Genomic DNA, 22,094 nt, shown 5'->3' with positions numbered 1-22,094 from the left:
TCTATGTTTAAAGATCTTAAAGGCAGGCGCTTTACTACTTCAGCCAAAAGGGATTAGACCACCAAGCGAGCCAGCGAGGTCACTGTGACAGGTGGCTATCTCATTAACTCAGCTCTCATTTAACATAAGAAAAAGAGGATCATGGGGGACCAACAGGCACCGATTGGGGAAGTTTTCTATATAGAGGGAGCAAGTAGCTACAAGTAGGACAGTGTGCCTTTAAACTAATCAAATGTTTTCCTTTCTCTGCAACAAATGTTATTATTAAGTCACTTGAGTTTACACAGGAAGTGAAGCTGATGGTTCATTCCTATCTGCACTCGTTTGGCCAGGAGGGATAAGACCTCCCTGCATGGTTATCACAGTTATCATCAAATCAGCTCTCAGTTAACATAAGAAAAAGGGGACCATTGTGAATCAACGGTCACCATTAGGCATTGTTTGCTATATGGAGGGCGCAAGTAGCTATAAGTAGTGCAGTGGGGCTTTAAACGAACTCGGTATCATATTCTACATATTACGTACATCACTGTCACATCTACAAAAATATACAAATCTTTAGTTAACATTTTGACCCATGCATTTTCAAATATATATCGTAAATAATCATTCACATGTCATATCTCTGTACAAGTATTCATGGACGGAATAGATAGGGACATAGCTATGATTTGCTGCTAAAATCGATGCAAACAAATTAAGCGCAAAGTGAATGCTTTTCTAAAACTGGAAACTGGTATTTCTCACAACAAAACTATATGTACACTTTTACCCTAACATAGGTTGGCTTGGCTGTAGCTGCGCCGTAAGCAATTTTTTGTTATGGCACGCCACTGTTTTCATGCATTTCTCTTTTCAAGTATTCAATCATCAAATTGATCGTCAAACTGTTCCATGATGTGGCTACATATCAATAAAATCATCTAACGGTTATTAGATAAAACTACAAAAATAGAATTTGACATGTTCGCTATCGAATTTCAACCGAATTTAATTTAGGTGAAACTCGTCATGCCTGTAGGCGTGCGGTACGCTTTTGTTACATAGGTATAGTATAATCAATATTTTATCAAATTTGAAGAAATTTGTAATGATTTTTGGTTCAATTTTATTTCTAAATGAAATATCAGTAGACACATTACTTACACGAAGGTCGAAATAGCAATATATACATTTAATACAAACATTGTTCCAGAAATAGCCGTTCTGAAGACGGGTAGGTAAAGGTGCATTTCAACTTCTTTTACTATTTACTTAGGTCTACAAAATGATACAAGCATAGCCATCATGCCTGTACTCCATTCAGACGCTGATGGGGGTAGTGCTGCTTAAGGTTACAGAATGGAATTGTGCAACACAATACAAGTTCATAACGTGAGTCTGTGAAAGACACTGTGAGCTACTATTGAACTAGAATTACTTTCTTTGAACTTTCAACTTCAAACAACGAACTTCAAATATAATTAGCAATTAAATGAGTGTACTTTCCTCGCACTTTAAACTTCAAAAATATTCTTTGCTCTTAACCGATATTCTCATTGTTCGAAACGACGTTAGATTTCGAAATACAGAATTGGAATCGTGCAACACAATACAAGTTCATAACGTGAGTCTACTTATATAAATGTAATTACTTGTTGAGAACTTTCACCATCAAACATCGAACTCAAAACAAAATTACCAATTAAACTGTGAGTACTTTCGTTGCACTATAAACTTCAAAATATTCTTTGCTCTTAAGCGATATTCTCGTTGTTCGAAGCGACGTTAGATTTTGAAATCATATTCTCCATGGCCACTTTTGCTTCTTTCGACAGTTCGCTATTTTGGCTCTCCTGGTTGACGTTCTTCTCACTATATATAAAAAAAAATAATAATTAAAAAGAACATGTAAGTGAATAAAAGATGGACAACGTAGATTAAAAGCTGCATTTGAGAAATTGTAATGGAAATGAATAATTTGTACAATAAGGGGAACAAAATTGTGACATACGTGACATCTTGACGAAACAGAGAACTGGTTCAATTTTCAATTTGTGTATTCCAACTGGAATCATGCAATGTAAACAAATGTAACAAAAAGGGAGTACAGCGTAAAGAGTTACAAATAGCAGCAATAAAGTGATCAATGAGTGCTAATTAATAATTTCATGATGAATGAATGTATGAGAGAGAGAGTACACTTTAAGGGCGATGTGAATGGAGGAACTTTTTAGAAGGAAAGATTATTGATGGTCAGAATTTTGTTAAATAATGCCACTAGGAAAGTTTTAGAATTTAATTGGAAGCTGATTACAAGGCGGATAATTAATTAATAACATAATTAAAATAATACATTTTCAAAAGTGTTTACCTGTCCTTCACGAGGCACTGTATTTCGTTGTGCTGGAGGGGTCCATCGGGCTATTGGAATAAGAAAATATAGAAATGTTAAAATCCTCATTCAATTTCATGGACCAAACGATGTGTACCAACACGTTTATTCACCCAAATTATTTGCGTCAACTTGATAAAAAATAATGATAACAAGAGGTGACAGCGGTTTGAAGTACCCATTTGGCCTATAAGATTTCTTTATGTCGTTACACATTCGACATGGTGTCAGATCTATACGCTATTATTCTCAGCATACCTAACTCACATCCAAACAAATGACATAATATATTTTGTCCTCGACCATCCTTCAGAACACAATTGTGTGAAGACATTCAAAGACTTACTTTGCATTATGATGCAAAAATTTTATTAAAAAAAGAGAAAAGCAACTATGTTGCGAAATATTCATATTAGAAAAATATATATATCTATCATTTGTCTATGATTTATTTACGTATTTGTTTAAAGCAATAAGAAACAAGTGAAATTCCTTTTCAGATCTTTAAACAATGATCAGTTGACTTAAAACTTAGAGAAGTACAAATACATGAATATTTGTTTATTCTATAATTTATTACATAGCACGTACGCTTAGTTTCTTCTTGATCGAATCTTGATTGGTGTTTGATCCGTTGTTGAGATTATTGGTTTCATCAACACTTGAAGTCTTCAAAGGGTTGTCATGACAATCCTGTCATCATAAAAATAGAAAATATATGATATAAATATTTGGAAAAACAGTAAGAGAAAAATTATCTGTTCATTTCGAAGATGGTATATACATTGAACAATACAATAGTATAAAAATGCCTTGAATTAGTTATTGACCACTACTTATTGTGGAATGAACATATAACTTTGAAAGTAAAAAGGTGTTTAAAATAATGCAATGAATAATATTAAAATATCGTCAACATCCCCCCTGTTCCTTCTAAGCTGCCATAAGACCCTCTATCTTTGATCGCAATACCTCCATTCAGAGACCCATTTTCTACCCCTGGGTCAAGAACGTGAAACCATGGCTGAGATTAGAACCCGGAATAGTTGATGAACGGTGTTTTCAAAGAACACCGGTGTTAGCCCTGCATAAAACCTTGCTATCATTTACCTTTTGAATTGATTGTGGGGGACGCTTTTTCAAAATTGATTAGGGAATTGAAGATTGCAGATGACTTGCTGTTTAACAATCATTCCTCTCGTGGCTAATTGCTTTTAGAATCTTCCTAGAGCACAGTGGCTCAACTATATTAATTTCAAGAAAATCCAATTAATTATCCTAATGCAGACATCTGAAAAGTCGTAAAAATATCTGCTCAAGTGTATACGATGCAAATCTGTGGATTAAAATGATTGGCGGCGCTAACGCCCTTTGACGAGACATTAATCTACCTTTCAAATCCCAACGGAGATGTAGTAAATGGATAAATGATCATGATGATAGGGTGAATTTCATTGAATGCTTTCACGTACTAACGGCAGTCTGGCTAAAACCAGGGTAAAAGTACTTTTTAGGCTGTTAAAGGGGAAGTACAGTACACCCTGATATTAAGTTGGTTTTAATAGGAGCCGAAACCTGAGAGGAACATATCAGTGAACGATTGAGGAAATTCCAATTAAAAATGAGCAAGTTATGAATTTTTGAAGTTCCGCTAAATTAAACACAAATTGGGAACACGAGGCTTGTCTTGCAAGCTCCTCTCCAATTTGCTCTGTACATAGATTCCATCAACTTTAATTTTATTCATTATTTAAGACGGAATACATATCTTCCATACAGGGGTTTTATAGAAACATATGAGCGATAATCATATTAAGGGTACGGGTAAGATGGACAATTTTCTTGAGGAAACATTTTCAATCAATTTTCAATCAATTTTTAATCAATTTTGATTGATCGCAAATTCAAAATTCATAAATTTCTTACTTTTAAACGGAATTTGCTCGAACTTTCACTGACATTTTCGTCTAACTTGTAACTTCTAACAGAAAATTCTGTTAAAAAACCAATTGAAAATCGGGGTGAACTTTCTCTTTAAAATGAATTTAACCATATACCATCGCTATTATTACCATGCCGTTCGAGATATCACTGCCTTTCCTGCAAAGGGCAACCGTGTCGTTGCTCTTGTTCTTCGATGATGATCCGGAGATCGACCTCGACTTGCCCGATGCCTTACTGCTGCCGCCTTTGCCGCTAGCCGTGTTGGAGACGGACGAGAAAACCGTAGAGCTGACGACTCCCCTGGTCTTGCCGTATCGACGCTCGTATGCCTTCCTTACCTGAAAATACACACAAACACACCCACGCACACACACTTAATGTAAATGATTTTCAAAGATGTTTGAACCTTTTTTCTTTTCAAACACGTATTGGTGGTGCATCCAGCATTTTGTAAAAAATGGGGGCACGACCCCGAAAAAATTACCGAATAAGAGATTTGCAGGAGGCAGCTTTTTTCTTCTCGAAAATAGCTTCAGATAGGCCGGAAACGAAGTTAAAAGTTTTCCAGGTGCCTTTTAAGTCTTACATTTGGCAAAAGGTTTTCCAGATAGTTTTCAATAGGAATGGAAATGGTAATGCCTCCAACCATGAAATTGCCACAGCACGTATTTAAAAAAAAAAACGATTGCAATATTTGTGGAGGTTCAAATTAAGTAAAATTATACTGGAACTTTAATACTTATAGAAATAATATCTGAAGAAAAAAGTCAAACATACATCGGCAACACTGTGACGTACCTTGCGAGCTCCTCTTCAACTTGCCCTGTACATAACATTTCATCAACTTAAATTTTCTTCGTTATTGAAGACAGAATATAATTCTTCCGTAGAGGGGTTTTATAGAAACATATGATAAATAATCATATTAAGGGTGCCGGTATGATGGACAATTTTCTTGAGGGAATATTGTCAATCAGAAATAAAGGGGGTTAAAGTTTTTCTTTTTAAAATATGAATATTCCTCACTTAACAATGATTACAGAAATAATAATAATGCCGAATCTATTCTATTTGTTTCATCAATTTGTTTGCAAGTAGGGAATAAGTAATAAGTTAAGAACCACCCGACTGTGTAGTATGTGTACTTGTCTATATCTAAGTTTTGTTGAAATGCTTTTTAACACTTGTAAAACTTGCAACGTAATTTAGCTTTCGGGCTACCATTTTGAAGTTGTCTAATAAAAACCATTCTACTACTACTACTACTACTACTACTACTACTACTTCTTTGCTTAGATTTATATAGCTAATATTGTTGTAATTTCTTCGAAAATCGGGTCGCAAGAAGATCGCAAAGTCTGTGGTTTTACTTACCTCCATGTTAAGGACACAATGGGCGATGAAGAAGAACAGTCCCTGTGAATCGAAAATCAAAATATGAAAATGTTGGGTTAGTTTGAAAGATTTTCTGGAGGTGAGCTGGTATCATTTACTTTGTAATTTCGTTTATTTTCATGTAAATTCAGATACAAAATATACATGAAATACCGCGTGGGCTGAAGAGCTCAACCCAAATTTGAGAAAATATTTAATTTGAGTTGTCAAAGAATAAACACCTGTTGCTAGAGAGTATTCAAAAAAATGAAATAACTATAATAATGTTGGACAATGAAACTGTCGTGGATTAAGGATAGAACAAGCAGACATACGATAAATAAAGGTGGAAAGAGTCCTCAGAGCTGAGTGTTAAGGTATGTTTGTTGGAGGGCTGAAATGGGGGCGGCGTACACCGGCTACGCGCTTTAAAATTACCGTGGATACACAACTGGTGAATTGCGACGGTGACAGAATAACTGACGTTGACGAGTTGACGATGGCGAACAAATAATAGGTGAAAACAAGTTAGTTATTGTTTTGTATTTTATTTTGGGAAGTGAACATGCAAATGGAAGGGGCATGCGCCGGCTACGCCTTTTGGTTGATACGCCAATGGGTAATGACCTGAATGACTTGCTGAACAGCACACATGAAATAAGTTGAGGATCGGAAACATTGTAGGTGAAAATGAACATTTTTGTGGTATTTGTTCGGGGGGGGGGGCATGCAAGCAGGGCTACGCCCTTTGATATGTATACGCCATTATGATTGTTCATAAGCTCACCTGGAATGAGTTAAGGATGGCGAACATGTAGGTGAAGACAAGTGTCCGAGCGTTCACCGAGAGGAAACCGAACACCCAGGTGAGACCAAGCAGAGGCAACAAGATGGCGGCCGCCTTCAATCCAGCCCTTGACAGACAAAAATGACAAGCACTTCATTCCAATCCTTCGTCACATTTTCATCTTCTGTTCTTTTTCTTCTTATACAAGATATCTTTACTGAATCTTGTTCAATGAGCCAATAATATTTTCCATAATATTTTCTGTTAAACTCTCCATTTTCTGATTCCTACATATATCTGGCTTTTCTTTCCTTGCTTCTTAAAGTTTCTCTGTCGCTCCAAAGTGCACCTCCTAAGAGAGAGGATTTTTGCTTTTCTAGGTTATAAGGTATAATATATCCCATAATTATGCGCTATGGAAATTTATCTTCATTATTAACTGCAGGGCCTGCGGGAAGAAGAGTATCAATATTGATGTAGCTAACCCTTAATAAGAAAGACCAAATTAATATTGTTTTAAAAGAGAATTCTGAACCGCCTTTCTTTCCAATCGATAAGGGCGGTACATTGTACCGTGCCCCCCCCCCCCCCAATCTGACCCTCACCGGAAGCTACGCGACTGAGTCGCTTGTTGTGAACTTACTTGACTTGTGATGTGTTGCTGGAGACTCTGCTCTTGTACTTGGCTGACATGGATCTCATCATGACATGCAGGACCATTATCAAGAAAGCCGTGTTCACCTGCAAAAAGATAAGGAATGTAATACAATACAGTTGTTGTTGTTGTTTGGTATTATCGGCGTTTCATACTTTTTAAGAATATTTACGCCTTTCACTTTATTTTTTTTTCTTCTATTTGTTGGTACTATTTGTAAATTCATAATCTTCTCTTCTTTGGGGGATAATATAATCTCAGATCTACTGGTCCATGAAAACCCCTCACCGCAATTGGCACCTTCCTGCCAGACCGGCGCGGTACATTGCGCAATCTTCTCGGCCATCATTGGCCTAGGCAACTCTGGTGCCGGAGAGAGGATTCTGGGGTAGATCTCCAGAGTCTCTTGTTTGGGGTTTACCGTCCTCAATCCGTCTTTACTCTTTCTTACCTTTTCTCTTCTAGTATTTTTCCATTTTGTAAAACCTTATTTTTCTATCAAAGTAGGTATCAACATCTTAGGGCATATGGTTGTCGTGCGATATGTGCAAAACAAAACAAAAACAAAAAATAAATAATAATAATAAAAATATATATATATATATATATATATATATATATATATATATTAGGAACACTCAAAACGCCTCGTTCTACGAACAAAGCGGATCAGTGCTCTCTGGGTCGCACTTTCTGTTGATTTTAGGAGTTTCATTATTTCGTTTGGGCTCGTTATATCACTTTCCATTATCAGCATTGCTCTTTCTATTGTATATTTTGGACATTCGATCAGATAGTGTGTTATTGTTTCAGGGGTGTTACAGTATTTACAATTTTTGTTGGCTTGGCCAGGTTGGGTTGTTTGGGATACCCATACTTTTGAGGGGTCTGCGTTTAGTCCTATGTTGCAAAGTCTGAGCCTGCGAATTATGACTTCGCAGTCTCTAAACAGGGTGCTCTCAAAGTTATGTTGAATTGTTGGTTTGAAAGGTCTTACGTTTGTTTTATTGTAATTTTGCCATTTTTCTTCCCAACTCTTGTATAGTTCTATTCTTTTAAATCCTAACGTGGTACGAATACACAGTGGTGGATCCAGGGTAAAAAAACAGGTAAAAACACGTTAATTTTTACCTTTTTCTGGAGATTGGCCCCATCCCCTGGCGCTCAAGGGGGGGGGTTGCGATTTTTCAAAATTTCGAGAGCTTCCCCCCCCCCCCAAAAAAAAAAAAAAAAAAAAAAAAAATGCTCACTATCATCTGACTTGTGCAGCATTTTGAAACCAGACATGTGTCACTTTTTCTTCCCTTAAATTATTATAATCATAAGCCGTGTTGGTTGGTCGACATTATTCAATGTGACTTGATGTAGGTTAGAGGTTCAATACTCACTACAATCACGATAGCCACCGTTGGTATGAAGGAGATGAGCATAGCTCTGGTCGACATCCAGCACCTAGAGCAAGTGAAAGAATACATGAGAACGTTATCCAGTTGTCTGATCAATTGATTGATCACCGAGAATTGTTTGAGAAGTATAAATAAGGTCTAACTTTCAACTCGTGGCCGGTTGGTTAACACAGATAACGTGATATACATTATACCAGCAAGATATTGTGTGTAACATCAATACCCCCATCATTATAAAGGCATACAGATTTCGTGATAAGTGCTCCATGTAGAATGGTAAGATTTAAAAATCTAGTTTACGGTTGAAGAAATTAATCCACCACTCTTCAATGTGCATATCATAAAGAAACTGTTAGAGATAACCATTCGTTCTTGTTGTGAACAAAATTTAACAAAATGTAAGTGGTTCTGTATCATACTCTGCAAGAGAGAGGGCGGGGGAGGGGCTCATAGCCTCAAAATACTCTAAAAATACATGTGATATGCCTTTCTTCCAACGAAATCGATAACAATTGTATAAGTGAGCGTTGAGCAAAGAAATAGGAAAGATAAGGGCCCCATCTTATAAAAAGTTGCGATTGATTACAATCAATCGCAAGTTTGCAGTCTCTTATCTCTTATGTATATAGTTGCGACTGTTATCAATCGCAAATAAGTTGCGATCAAATACTCTTTGTGAGACGGGGCCCAAGTCTATTGTAATTGCCATACTTAGAATGTTAGATATTGAGGAAAAAAATCTTGACACATATAAATTTCTTACACGTTGCCTAATGCGTATTCTTTATAGAAGATACCAGCTGAAACTCCGGCAACTATCAAGGGAATTCCTATTTAAAAAAGAGAAAATTAATTATTCAATTGGATTAAAATTAAGAAATGAAAACAACATAAAACAGCATTGTAAAAGCTATACCTTGACTAACGGCTACTATATAAATATATAAAAGTACATTGTAATATCAAGAAGGCTGTATATTTTTTAACTTTCTAATAAAATGTTTTATTTCTCCAAAAAGAAGTAGTACACATTAAAACAAAGTCAATACAAATTATATCATTCAGAAGTTAAATCAGTTACAAGTCAAAAAAAAATCGTACTTTTTTTCTATCATCCAAAACATTATAAAGAAGAACAATATCTTTTTTCTCTCAATTTAAAAAAAAATGAAACAATGTTTTTTACATGCATTTTCATATTGATTACACAGTGGAGGCATAGAAAGCCCCTTGCGATGTTTAAACACCTCGAAGAAATTGGTAGTGGATGGGGTGGGGGACTTGGGGGGACTTGGGGATTCCCGTGACATGTAGCAATGCTTTATCAGTATTTGTATACGTCATTTCATCGAAGGGTACGTATAGTTTTATCCGGGAAAAATGGGAGCAAACCTGCCGCAACGCGCTTTCCTTGAGGGGGGAAATGAACTGCTAAAACAGTTTTCTGGGGCTTAAATTTGTTACAATCAGGGACCTGTTTAAAAAAAACTTGTTATCTATAACAACTACTACATTTCTATGACAAATTTGCTCCCAGCCAATCAGATGCCATGATTTCAGTAGCCTGTAACAGTAGCTTGTAACTTGTTATTGATAACAAGTTTGATGAAACAGGGCCCTGGAACCACATATTGTTCTGGCTTATGGTGTGTTAAACGGTTTGCGACATTCCCAATCGTATTCGTGGGGGAGGGAGGGGGGGGGGGGGGTGGGCGTGGTAAATACCAATGAAAAGCAACTTGCAAGAACCCTATGCCATCCACTCCCTTCTGAATATCTTAAAGCCCGACTGCACTTCGTATAGCTACCTGCGCCCTCTGTATAGCAAACGATGCCTAATCGGTGACCGTTGGTCCCCCATGGCCCCCTTTTTCTTATGTTCATTGAGAGCTGATTTGATGAGATAACCACCTGCCAGTGACCATGCAGGGAGGTCTAATCCCCTGGCCAAAATAGTGCAGTGGGGCTTTAAGAAGGTTTTTTTTTTTTGCTTCCTACTTACCCCAACCAGCTAGCAAGTATTTCTTGACCATCCTGCCTGTACCGAACACCTTGACCAGCATGACATAGAGATGTACGCCCTCTAACAACATCCAGCAGAACATGGCAGTGATGGCGTAGTGGAAAGCGATAGCAACCGCTTTGCATAACCACTGGGGGAGGAACGATTAAGTTAATGAAAGAGTAATTACATTATTTTGTTTAACTCTTCTTCATTTTCTATTTGATCTTATACTATGATGGGGGAGGCAAAGCTGTTTCGGCCCCGCCCCCCCCCCCCCCCCCCATCTAACCTATTTTTTCCGGCGCTAATGCTCTTGCGCCTTGTTATTTAATGTAGTGGGGGAAAAAAACATTTTTCTTCATATTTTCAAGCAATTTGCTACCAATAATGGTTGAGTTTTTTATGAAATATGATAATTTGGCAATCTATCTTTTATTGCTTACTATAATAGTTGTTATGTATATTTGCTTATATATGATAAATTGTCATAAAGTACTTTTTAGTATGTTATTTTTGTTTTGTTACCAAAAATTGTACATGGAACGCAAAATAAACCAAATCAAATCAAGCCAAAACAAAACATGTTTTACTGTTTGTTATTGCACTCCCTTCTCATCGATCGGCAGCGCGTAAATTGTATAATAATAGTGACAAAACTCTATACTGTCCTAATAGTGTATACATCCATTTACTTTATTGATATTAAATTATTGTAAATATGTTATGTCGTTGAGCTTTATTTTAAATTAAAAAAAAAAAATCCTATTGACCCTGACTGCTTACCACGATATCTGTTCGCTCCATCCCCACCAGGAATATAAGCTGTGAGATTGCAATGGCCACTCCTAGATTCTCGTGAACACGTATCCTGTCCGACTTCAATCTGTAATGACCACATGAAAAAAACATTACTGAAATCAAAATGAATGATACCTACAACCCTTTTTTCACCTATGGCATATGATATCAGAGCATGATGAGTTATTAACTTTTGGCATTTCGTATATCCGTCACGAAATTTGATTTATGAATTTTGATTTGTTTTTTCGTTCTTCCAGATTTTAATATTAGTAGGTAACCCCCTGCCACCACATTTCTTCTACTACAATCATATGTATCAACACTTTTATGTGACACCATTCAGATACCATTGACAATGAAAAAGCTCACGACAATTTATCACTTTCTAACATGTCTAACTCAATATTTATCAAAAACATACTGATCAGGTTCATCCTCATAATTTTGGCAATGGCACTTCCAAAGATGATTTATTTTTTCTTCCCACGACTTGAAAATGGGGAATAGGGTAGAACCATATGACCTCCTCAACTATAAATTTCACCTACCGGAAGAACTCGTATACTGCAACGGAAGTCACACACCCTACGATGGACACGGAACCACCGATCTGAGATATGATAGACAGGGCTGTCTCATGGCCGTTTGATAGGCTACTCTGCAATGGGCAAAGCAACAAACACATTCAAGAGAAAAATAGAAATTCATGTATACAGTTGTTCTATAAGTAAATATTGTGACTTAGGTGTTTTTTTTTCGACGTAAGAAGAATGGCCATTACGGGAACTTTAAACAACAAAAAATTTCGCTCTTTCTTTTTTTTTTTACCAGTTTACTGATTTTTTTTTCAACCGATTTTCGTCACATCACTGGAACAGGGGGCGGTGTAGCATCACTTTATTCTGCATTATTAGCACTGCCATTCTTAGAACTCTTATAAGAGGATTTTCACGGCAACACATTTTAATACCATGCATTAGATATGAAATCATAAATATGTGATGTTCTTTTTTTAATTATTAAAGAAGACAGCGGAAAGTTTAACATGACTGAAGTATTACCTGAACACCGTGGACATCCATGATGACTGCAAAGTTGGTGAGATGGTAACAGTGACAGGTCGTATGGGTTTCATTGCTGGCGTAGACTTCGCATCCAGTCGCCTTCCACGATTCCGACTCTTCTCCAGAACTATATCAAATAAATCATTTAGAAACATCAAATGCATTAATAAGTATTTGTGAATTTCATTTTATAGAAATGTTGACAAAATATATATGACAAAACGAATACCGAAAACCTTCTATCAACACCAATATACAAACGTGATTATAATTACGGTTACGAATGTTGATGATTTCTGCGCCCCGTCTTATAAAGAGTTTCGATTTATCCCAATCAATCGCAGTCCTATAATCTATCGCAAGTTTACAGTCTTCTATCTCGTATGTACATACTTGCGATTGATTTCAATCGCAAAGAAGTTGTGATGAATCGCAACTGTTTATAAGACTGAGCCTTGACATCCCGAACTGGCAGGGAAAGTACGTCTTCCAGAAGTGTGCCCCTGGTGTTTCATGGCAACTAGAATACAATCAACGAAGCAACACATATAGTACTCGCCTGAAGAATAATCTGTAATTGTATATCGCAGAATTATCACATTATGATAAAACGTTCGTAAAATTATAATATTATGATTAAACGTCTATATGCACATCCGAAAGACCAATGCAGATCTGAGCCCTGTATCATAAACTTCGTTATGAATAACACGTTACAATAACTGTTATAAGCTACTGAAGTCGTGGCATCCGATTGGCTGAGAGCAAATTTGTCATAGAAAGTTAGCTCTTGTTTAATATTGATGACAGGTTTTATGAAACAGGGCCCTGACCCTCTTTGTTAATTGTTATAACAAAGACAGAGATGAATAATCATTCCTCTATTTTCAAAATAATTACAAGACGAGACGTGAGTTGTGTGAAGAAAAAAGTTCAACACGCAGTTCTTTTAATTACAAAAAGGAGAGGATGTGGAAATGAGGGAACACTGCCTGCAATACTTACGTTTGATCGAGATCTAGGAACACACAACTCGGGTTCAAATTGGCGCCAAGCTGGGAAAAGAGGAAACTCAAGTAATTACAAAATCACAATCGAATAATGTAAAATTCATCATTTGGTGCAGTGGTTTGAAGTGTACCTTATTTCAGCTGAAACAATTTCGTAGTACGCATCATATATTTTATATATAAAAATATGAAATATTATATAGTACGAACAGCACATAGCTCTCATTACAAACTATTGATTTCCATGTTATTAGTTTGTTATCAATATTATGGCCCTTAACGCACTCCTTCAAGGTACCCATTAACTATTTACGCCCTCTATATAGCAAACAATACCTAATCGGTGACCGTTGGTCCCCCGTGGTCCTCTTTTCTTATATTAATTGAGAGCTGATTTGAAGAGATAACCACCTGTCAGTGACCATCCAGGGAGGTCTAATCCCTCCTGGCCAAACTAGTGCAGATGGGCTTTAAAAGTGTTTAACTACCTTTTCATTGAATTAAAAGATAAAAACGAATTTTACCTCTTGGTGCTTGTAAATTCCTACAACAGGTTCGATTAGATCCTTGAAGAAAGCCTCGTCTATACCAAGGATCTTGGTTGCCATGACATCAGTATTGATCCTAAAACGTAGATTTAAAAAAAAAAAAGGATAAGTCTACAGATTTAAGGTCTGAAAATTTCTCCCCACCATTTTACGACACAGTACATGAGCCAGTGGCTAAGGGATTCATGAAAACAATTACATGGATATGAAAGATAAAGAATGAACAGTAATGTTACGCCATTAACATTATCTGAGTAATAGAATTAGCCCCTCTTCCCAGTCGGCCGTGAAATATGACGGAAATGGATGAGAAGAAAAAAATATTGTCATCTCTGAATGGAATTCTCATCAATTACATGTGAAAAAGTTATAATTTAACTTATTCTTGATAACTTGACTGAACAACTAAAAGAGCTTCTACTTTTAGATCAAGAAACTATGAGACATTCGTATTATGCGCCTTATTACATTCACCAAAATGTAAACTCCACTAAAATGTAAAGTTCTTTCTCGTGTATCCAAGAAACCAAAACGAAAATGTGGGGGCGTTCTTACCTCGAAATGCTTTCCTCTTCTAAGGCAGAATATAAGGATGCAAGCGATGGGTACCTGGCTCTGTAGATAGCTAACTGATCTGTTGAACAGAAGCGAAATGTTTGTAGAATAACCCCACAATTTAATTGTTTTCATCAAACTGTAATCAAATTCGAATGCAATGAAATTTTGATTAACGAAATCAGTTCTTTCAGTAAATTACGATCTGAAAAGAAAACAAAATACCTGTTTGTCTTCTTAATCCTATTTTCTTTGTATCAATTTTTGTTTACAGTCTACATTACATATACCCCTGCCGTATGGAGGTGCAGAACAAATAACCCTTCAACAAAGTGAGAAACGCAGAGATAAGCAGTAAGAATCGCGTTACCTCGAGAAATATTATGGATACACCACTTAAACATCATGAAGGGTTTAATGTACAAAGTGTTGGACATACGGGCGTAGAGAAAAAGACCAGCACGTCACAGAAATGCACGATTGCTGCTTCGTCTTGTTTTGTGCGGCACTCGGAATCTCCCGAAGAAACAACCCACTAGACCACGTGACTTACCAGAGCTTTGCTGATTGGCTATGTTGAGGACCTCCCGTGGGAGAGACAGACTACCGCCTGATCGAACGAACGTCATCGTCTCGCTATCATCGCTCTCAGAGTCCGCTACGAAGACGACATCGAATTCTGTTAGCAAAGACAATGGAGAGAGAGAAAACGTAAAGAGATAAACGTCCTCAAGATTTTCAAACTTCTATTATAAACAGTTAAGTGTTTTTGTGCTTTCCCAGGTAACAAACGATCTACCTGGTATCTTGTCATTATCATGATTACAATAATCCCAAATACTTCATAGTCATTGCCACAAATAAACAAGGTCGGCTATCTTTATTTTGAGAGAACACGCTGTAAATTTCTGTCTCTCTCTTTATAAAGAGGAACGGGTTCTTTTCAGCAACAAAATATTTTGCTCTATTGCTATATAAATGGAGACGTGAAGAGCTAATGTTGCCACTCTTGTTTTAACCAAAATTTATCATAGATTGTTCTGTTTTTAAATAGTAAATAAATGTAGAACACTAAGTTGAACTAATAGTCACGATTCGGGAGATGGGTTCATCCACACACCCCTCCCACACCCACACTCCCCCATACACACCAGTTACCTATATTGGTCTTGTTGAACGATATACTCTGGTTGGTTGAGGTCGTTGTCGAGTCGGTTTTCTGATCCAGTCGACGTCTCGCCCTCGCCATGCTGAGGGCCATGTTCTCGGATGACGCAACCACTGACGTCAGCTGTTGGGTCACGATGTCGGCATCGTCCGAGGTCTTCCATGCACCCAGGTTGGCGTCATCCAGGATATTGTCCACGGTATCAACAAAGGCCTTGGGTAATCATGATAAAGGAGTGTATGCACGTGTATTTTCATCATCTTATTGCTTAAAGAACATTAAAGACATTGACGATACATGATGGTAGTGTCCTTTCTGCAGTCAGCTGATGTTTTGTGGTTAAAAAAAAAACTTTTAAAAAACTTCTTTTAATAGTTCAGACTTTTACTGTTTTATCATCAAGTAACTGATATTTAAACATTACGCGTTACTACTAATCTTAGTAATTGTAATATTCATATTGTTGTTCGTAATTGTTTTTCTGCATCCATATAGCAAAGTACCAAGGATCTATCTTTGGAGTTGGACCCTTTTTCTGGGGTTAAGATATCTGGGTGGGGTGCAAAGGTGTTTGGCAGACGAGTAGACAAGACTTGAATTATATTGAAGTAAAAATAGCTTCATCTTTTTCTTTCGAAAGTATGGGCGCGATGTGAAATTTTTCACGATATCATAATGAGGAACAAGCAAAATAATGTTGGGACTTTGGCAAAACCCTGTCTTTAACAAACAGTCACTACTGTCTTACATTTGTCAGATCATCAATATCCTTATCAGTCAGGTTCTTGCTGATCATCGCCGAGAGGTCTGCTACTCTACTTAGTGCCTGGGTGGTGATCGTGATGTCTTGCGGTACGATGTGGAGCTCGCTGACCTCGGTCGACGTCGACGATGTCAGGTTGGAAAGAAGAGCGGCGAGGTCAATGACATCGTGAACCGTGATGTTGGGGCTTTGTTCCAGCATGTCCAGCTATATAGCAAAGATTTATATGACACTTTAAAAGTCTTGGTACACTTCAGCCCCAGTCTCTACTTCGTATTTTATAATTACGATGACGGTTTTATGTGTCTTGAGAATGAACCACAGGAAATTATTAAGGAGTGACAGGTCCACTATATACTAAATATTTAATGGGCTACACGTTATACTTATTTTATGGGCTACACGTTATACTTATATTTTTTTTTCTCGCTATACCCGTTTTCTGAAGAACTTAAATTTTTTGACAATTTTTTACACGTCCACATTGAGATAACTATTTGACTGAGAAGATAATATAAGTGGTGTCGGAATATAACAGTGTCGGAACATAGGGGTATCGGAACATATGTGTCGGAACATAATGTTGTCAGAACAAAATGTGTCGGAACATAGGATTATCGGAACATAGGGTGTCGAAACATAGGGGTGTTGCTACATGGGAATGGCGGAACACAGGAATGTCGAAACAAAGGGATGTGGGAACATAGGAGTGTCGAAACATAGGGGTGTCGGAAATTTAGGGGTGTCAGAACTTACGGGCATCGAACATAGGACTGTCGGAACAAGGAGCTACCAGAACGTCGGAATATTGTCAGTACATGGGATTTGGGAACATAGGAGTGTTGGGATGTAAAGGAGGTCGAAAAAGCAGGTGTCGTAACATAAGGGTATCGGAACATTTTAGAAGTGTCGGATATAGGGGTGTCGGAACCTCAATTTGTCCGACTATTGGGGAGTCGAAATTGACTTCATAGGGGGTCCAAATTTTTTTTTTTTTATTTAACCTAGGTGGAACCAAAAGAAATGTAACCTTCATACCGTTTCAGTGACCTTCTGGAAATTGGGATTGATACATTGCGAAAGGTCAGGTATCTTCCATACAGACAAAGGTGGTGTCACATCAGTCAGAGCGGAACACAGACGGGTTGCAATACCTAAATTGAAGGGGGAAAGTTGGACAACGTACTTGTAACGAATTCACAATAAACTACTTCCTGGCAGGTATTACTGGCTTCCACTGATTTGTTGTTATGATTTTCTCTTAATATATATCGATTATTGACACCACAATTCGTCCTTGTTTTCACGAAGTGACGGTAGTGAGGAAAATCGTCACGCAAAGTGAATGCAATTTTTTTTCACTACCGTCACTTCGTGAAAACAGCGACGAATTGGTGTATTTTAAGCTCATACAGTTCTATGTAATCAGTTCGATATTAGCTATTACATAATAACCAATACAGCCCGGTAATAAGTATGTATGATCACATTCGATCCCCGAAAAGAATACCGTCGACGCTATTTTGGACTAGCGAATAAATTGGCATTGTTGAAAAGCGATGTTTAACCTCAAAACGTGGCACCTTTGTACATTTATCATGTATATTGAAGTTGATGCACGTGCCCAAACCATGCAAACAACATTAATGAACTTAAATGAAAGCCAAGTTGTGGCATAAACACTACAACATAGGGTTTATTAAGAAACTTACCAGTTGTGCCCTGAGGACAAGCCGTTACATCCGTTTTACCAGCAGTTGTTCTATTCCAGTATAGACGGCTGATGGAATCTCGGCCTTCTTCACAATCCGGGATATTTTCCCTCACAACTAAAAAAACAGGAAAATAGATCTTTTAAATAGGCATGAATGAAATTTTATAAATTAGGAAGATTTTTGTCTTATCATTGTTATTATTATTTTTGAAAGGTACATACGTTCTTTATCGGTTTGAGCAAATTTGATACAAAATTAAGGCTGTTTTTTATTTTAAAAAAGAGGATAAATTTGCAACAAACATATTTAATTAAAGTCAAATCAAAGATATGTCTTAAAGGAAAGAGAGAAAGGAAGGGGTTGATTGTGTTTTGTTGCATCGGACAGGGGCGAAAAAAAAAACACATGTAGACGGGCGGAGAACATATTCAAAAACAAAACGAGTAAGACAAGATATAAATTAAAAAAACAGAATTTTCAACTGGATTGTCAATTTTACTCGTCTAAAGATTCTTACCCATGTCACATGTTTCACCATAGTGGCCTCGTGCACAGACACACGTGAAACTTTCAACACCATCGATGCACGTTCCTCCGTTTTGGCAGGGCGATTCTGCGCAGTCATCAATATCTGTTTACAAACGGTTTAAGTTATCATACCGACTTCATCAGATATTCTATTTAAATCAAACATGTAGAATAGTATGCTGGAGAAATAAATAAATTGTATATAAAGGTATGTTGCACGCACTTGTGACTGAAATTATTTGAAACAAAAGCTCACCGGAATTATGACGATAATTTTTTTCGGCAAGATTTGCACAAAGTTATTATTTTTTGTTCTTCAAGATTCAAATGAATTTATTTCTCATGCAAAACATAATACAATGAAAGTGCAATGTTGTTTGCAATTTAATATAAGTATATGACAAAAAATATACAATGAAACAAGACAAATATAATAGTGATGACACGAGAAAAGAGGAACTAAATTTAAAAGCATTCGTAAATAAAATGATGCTTAAATACACACAATTATAATGAGTTACAAACCCAAAATACTTGTTCACGTTCTTGTCATGATTCTGATAAAATTTTCTATGTCATAGTTACTAATTACATGGGTAGCAACCGATGAAATGTAATCTTTTGAAAATATCGAATCATGCACATGATTGAATTATAGCCTAGGGGAGCAAGCAGAAGGCAATTTATTCTTACTTATTTCACAAACTTGTCCCTCATACCCATCTGCGCAGTCGCATCGGAACCAGCCTTCCGTGTTGACGCATGTACTTCCGTGCTGACACCGACCCGCGATGTTGCATTCGTTGACGTCTAAATCGTAGCAATACAAAAATATGATAATAAGAAGAAGAAGGAGTAGAAGTAGAAGAATATTGCTATATGTGGAAGATATGTAAAAGGACGTCGCTAGACTGAAGTGGAAGGGGACTGGACGTGATCCAATTTCACTTTAACCCTACGTCCCCGGCCCCCCCCCCCCCCCCACTCAGTGTTATTTAGGGTACGCATATGCTCGTACCCTTTTTTTGAAAGCACCCCCTATCTGAGGACTGCCAACATTTCCGAACCCCCCTTTCGCGGGCTTTTCGCGTGCTTTTCCTGCCTTGGAGACCCCCCTAAATCAGGAAAAATGCTCAATGTACCCCCCTAAATTCGGAATAATATCTCAGGAGTCCAAAGAGATGAGAGAAAAAAGAAAAACACCCCCTTTTTAAAGAAATCTCCGGGTGAAAAGTCAAATACACCCCTTTTTTTTACAATTCTCGGGCCGGACTTTGTCGCACGAAAAGTACCCCTTTACCGGACATTTTGGCAACACGCATGCGGTCATTCCGACCTCTGAGTGGGGGGGGGGGCGGGCCTACGTCTACCTAATTCGGCTGAGCGTATCAATAGTAACCAAATATACTTGTTTAATAGTTTTAAAACTCTGAATCTAAATCTGAACTCTGAAGAAATACGACTCAACACTCCTTGTAGAGTATGTACAACGAGTCGGATTGGGCATGCAGGGTGTAAGCATGAAATAATAATATAATATATAATATGGATTATACTCTTGTCCGCCACAAACGGATCTTCAGGTTTAACATGTTTCTTTTGAAATAAAAATGAGAGAAATATGCTCACCCTCATTGCAGAGTTGTCCCTGATATGTTTCGGTGCAGACACAAGCAAAGCCACCATATGTATTAATACAGGTTCCTCTGTTGTAACACGGCAGCGCAGTACACTCGTTGACATCTAGGAGGGAGAGGGCGGAGATTGAATAGAGAGGAGAGATCGAAATGAGGAGGGGTGTAGAATGACAAACAAGGAGACACCAACATAGAGAGATAAAGGAATACCCAAGAGAGCGAGGAACGAATTATAATTTGTGTTCTTTATGTATCAGTGAATTTTAATGTATTCTTTTTTATACAGGGCCCCTAGGGAAAACTGCGTTTTATTTTTTATGGGACCACCGTGTTGAAAGAAAACTATAAGATTTGTTTTAAAATCAAATCAAATCGTATCGAACTTTGCGAAATAAGTTTAACAAGACCTGTGCATGCAGTCAGCTTATAACTATCGCACATATCCTCGTAGATCACATCAAAAAGGTGTTCACACATTCGTGCAAATAGGGTATGACTGAAATTTTTCTTACCAATTCCGCAGTTTTTACCACTGAAGTTCTGCCCACATGCACACGTATAGCCACCAAAGTTATTGGTACAACGTGCTTTATTCAGGCAAGGACTAGTCAAGGCACACTCATCGATGTCTAAAGAGCATGAGAAAAAAAAAACAAGCAAATATATTTAAAAGAATGATAGTTTCTGTCCGGTTAACATGATCACAGATTCCCCGAAATAACCCATCTTGTTTTTTCTCCTCTCTCTCTCTCTCTGGATACAAACATGTATTTTTATAAATTGGCTGAGACACATATTTGGCTTTTGTCTTCTTCTTCGTCGTCGTCGTCGTCTTCTTCTTCTTGTTCTTGTTCTTGTTCTTCTTCTTCTATTTCTTCTTTTTCTTCTTCTTCTTCTTCTTTTTCTTCTTCTTCTTCTTCTTCTTCTTCTTCTTCATCATCCTCTTCTTCTTCTTCTTCTTCTCCTTCTTCTTCTTCTTCTTTTTCTTTTTTGTTTTTTCTTTTTTTCTTCTGCTTCTTCTTCTTCTTCTTCTTGCCTCCTCCTCCTCCTGTCAGCGACGGAGAATACAATATCAAACAAACTATACTTTCAATATTAAGTTTGGTCCTAAAGTGCATCGTGGGAATCATTATCAAGGATGAAGTAGGGGGTAAGTCAGTGAGACTTCTTTTGATCTCTATGAGTACCTTGTGAGCAGGTGGGTCCCTGGAATCCTGAGGCACATCTGCAGCTGTACCCATCCTCTTCGTTGACGCAGGTGGCGCCATTCTCACAAGGGGTGTAAAGTGCACATTCGTCAAGATCTGGCGGATAGTAAGCAAATAATTCTATCTTCAGTGCAAGTTCGTTGCACTGTGTAGATAGTAGAAAATATCTACACAGTGCAACGAACTTTTCTTATTCAATCAATGGTGGGCGAACTATCTTTCATCACGTGATATACTTTTGACCAATCGTATCGCAAGATTCTTTGTATGTGAAATATAAAATATGATATACATTCGATTGCATAACGTATACAGAATCATACAACCAAATGAACGTATTCTATATTCATATTTATATATTTACCATGTTCAAGTAATGATTCATATACATTGTTGACCATAGGCTGGAAAAAAAATTATTGCTCCTTTTCATGAAATGATTGTGACATTATGAAATATTCTTGAAAGATGAAGTTGATACTTTCTCAGAACGTTATTGATCTATCTTTATTGGGCAGTCACTGTGTTCAATAAAGTTATGATAAGCTTTAA

General features: G+C 37.2%; 1 protein-coding gene across 1 annotated transcript; it reads right to left on the bottom strand.

Annotated features, from left to right (window-relative positions):
* Nucleotides 1-584: 584 nt before the first annotated feature.
* On the bottom strand, nt 585-21,602 carry LOC755499 (adhesion G protein-coupled receptor L3-like). Its single transcript, XM_030981314.1, has 26 exons — nt 21,500-21,602; nt 20,847-20,963; nt 20,327-20,440; nt 19,391-19,507; nt 18,687-18,800; nt 18,167-18,283; nt 17,493-17,608; nt 16,440-16,661; nt 15,682-15,904; nt 15,077-15,202; nt 14,524-14,602; nt 13,945-14,044; nt 13,416-13,465; nt 12,408-12,537; nt 11,895-12,004; nt 11,329-11,428; nt 10,543-10,693; nt 9,304-9,370; nt 8,523-8,586; nt 7,123-7,220; nt 6,480-6,606; nt 5,693-5,734; nt 4,447-4,656; nt 2,966-3,067; nt 2,354-2,403; nt 585-1,854 (listed from the first exon to the last, which is right to left on the bottom strand). Exons 1-26 carry the CDS (start codon nt 21,600-21,602, stop codon nt 1,737-1,739), a joined length of 2,967 nt encoding a protein of 988 aa, XP_030837174.1. The 3' UTR covers nt 585-1,736.
* Between the last annotated feature and the right edge of the window lie 492 nt (nt 21,603-22,094).

Source organism: Strongylocentrotus purpuratus, unplaced genomic scaffold (genome assembly GCF_000002235.5).
Source record: "Strongylocentrotus purpuratus isolate Spur 01 unplaced genomic scaffold, Spur_5.0 spur5_scaffold_11, whole genome shotgun sequence".
In the NCBI taxonomy this organism is placed as follows: Eukaryota; Metazoa; Echinodermata; class Echinoidea; order Camarodonta; family Strongylocentrotidae; genus Strongylocentrotus; species Strongylocentrotus purpuratus.
The sequence above is the reverse complement of the archived record's forward strand: the minus strand, read 5'-3'. Positions and strand labels throughout refer to the sequence as shown.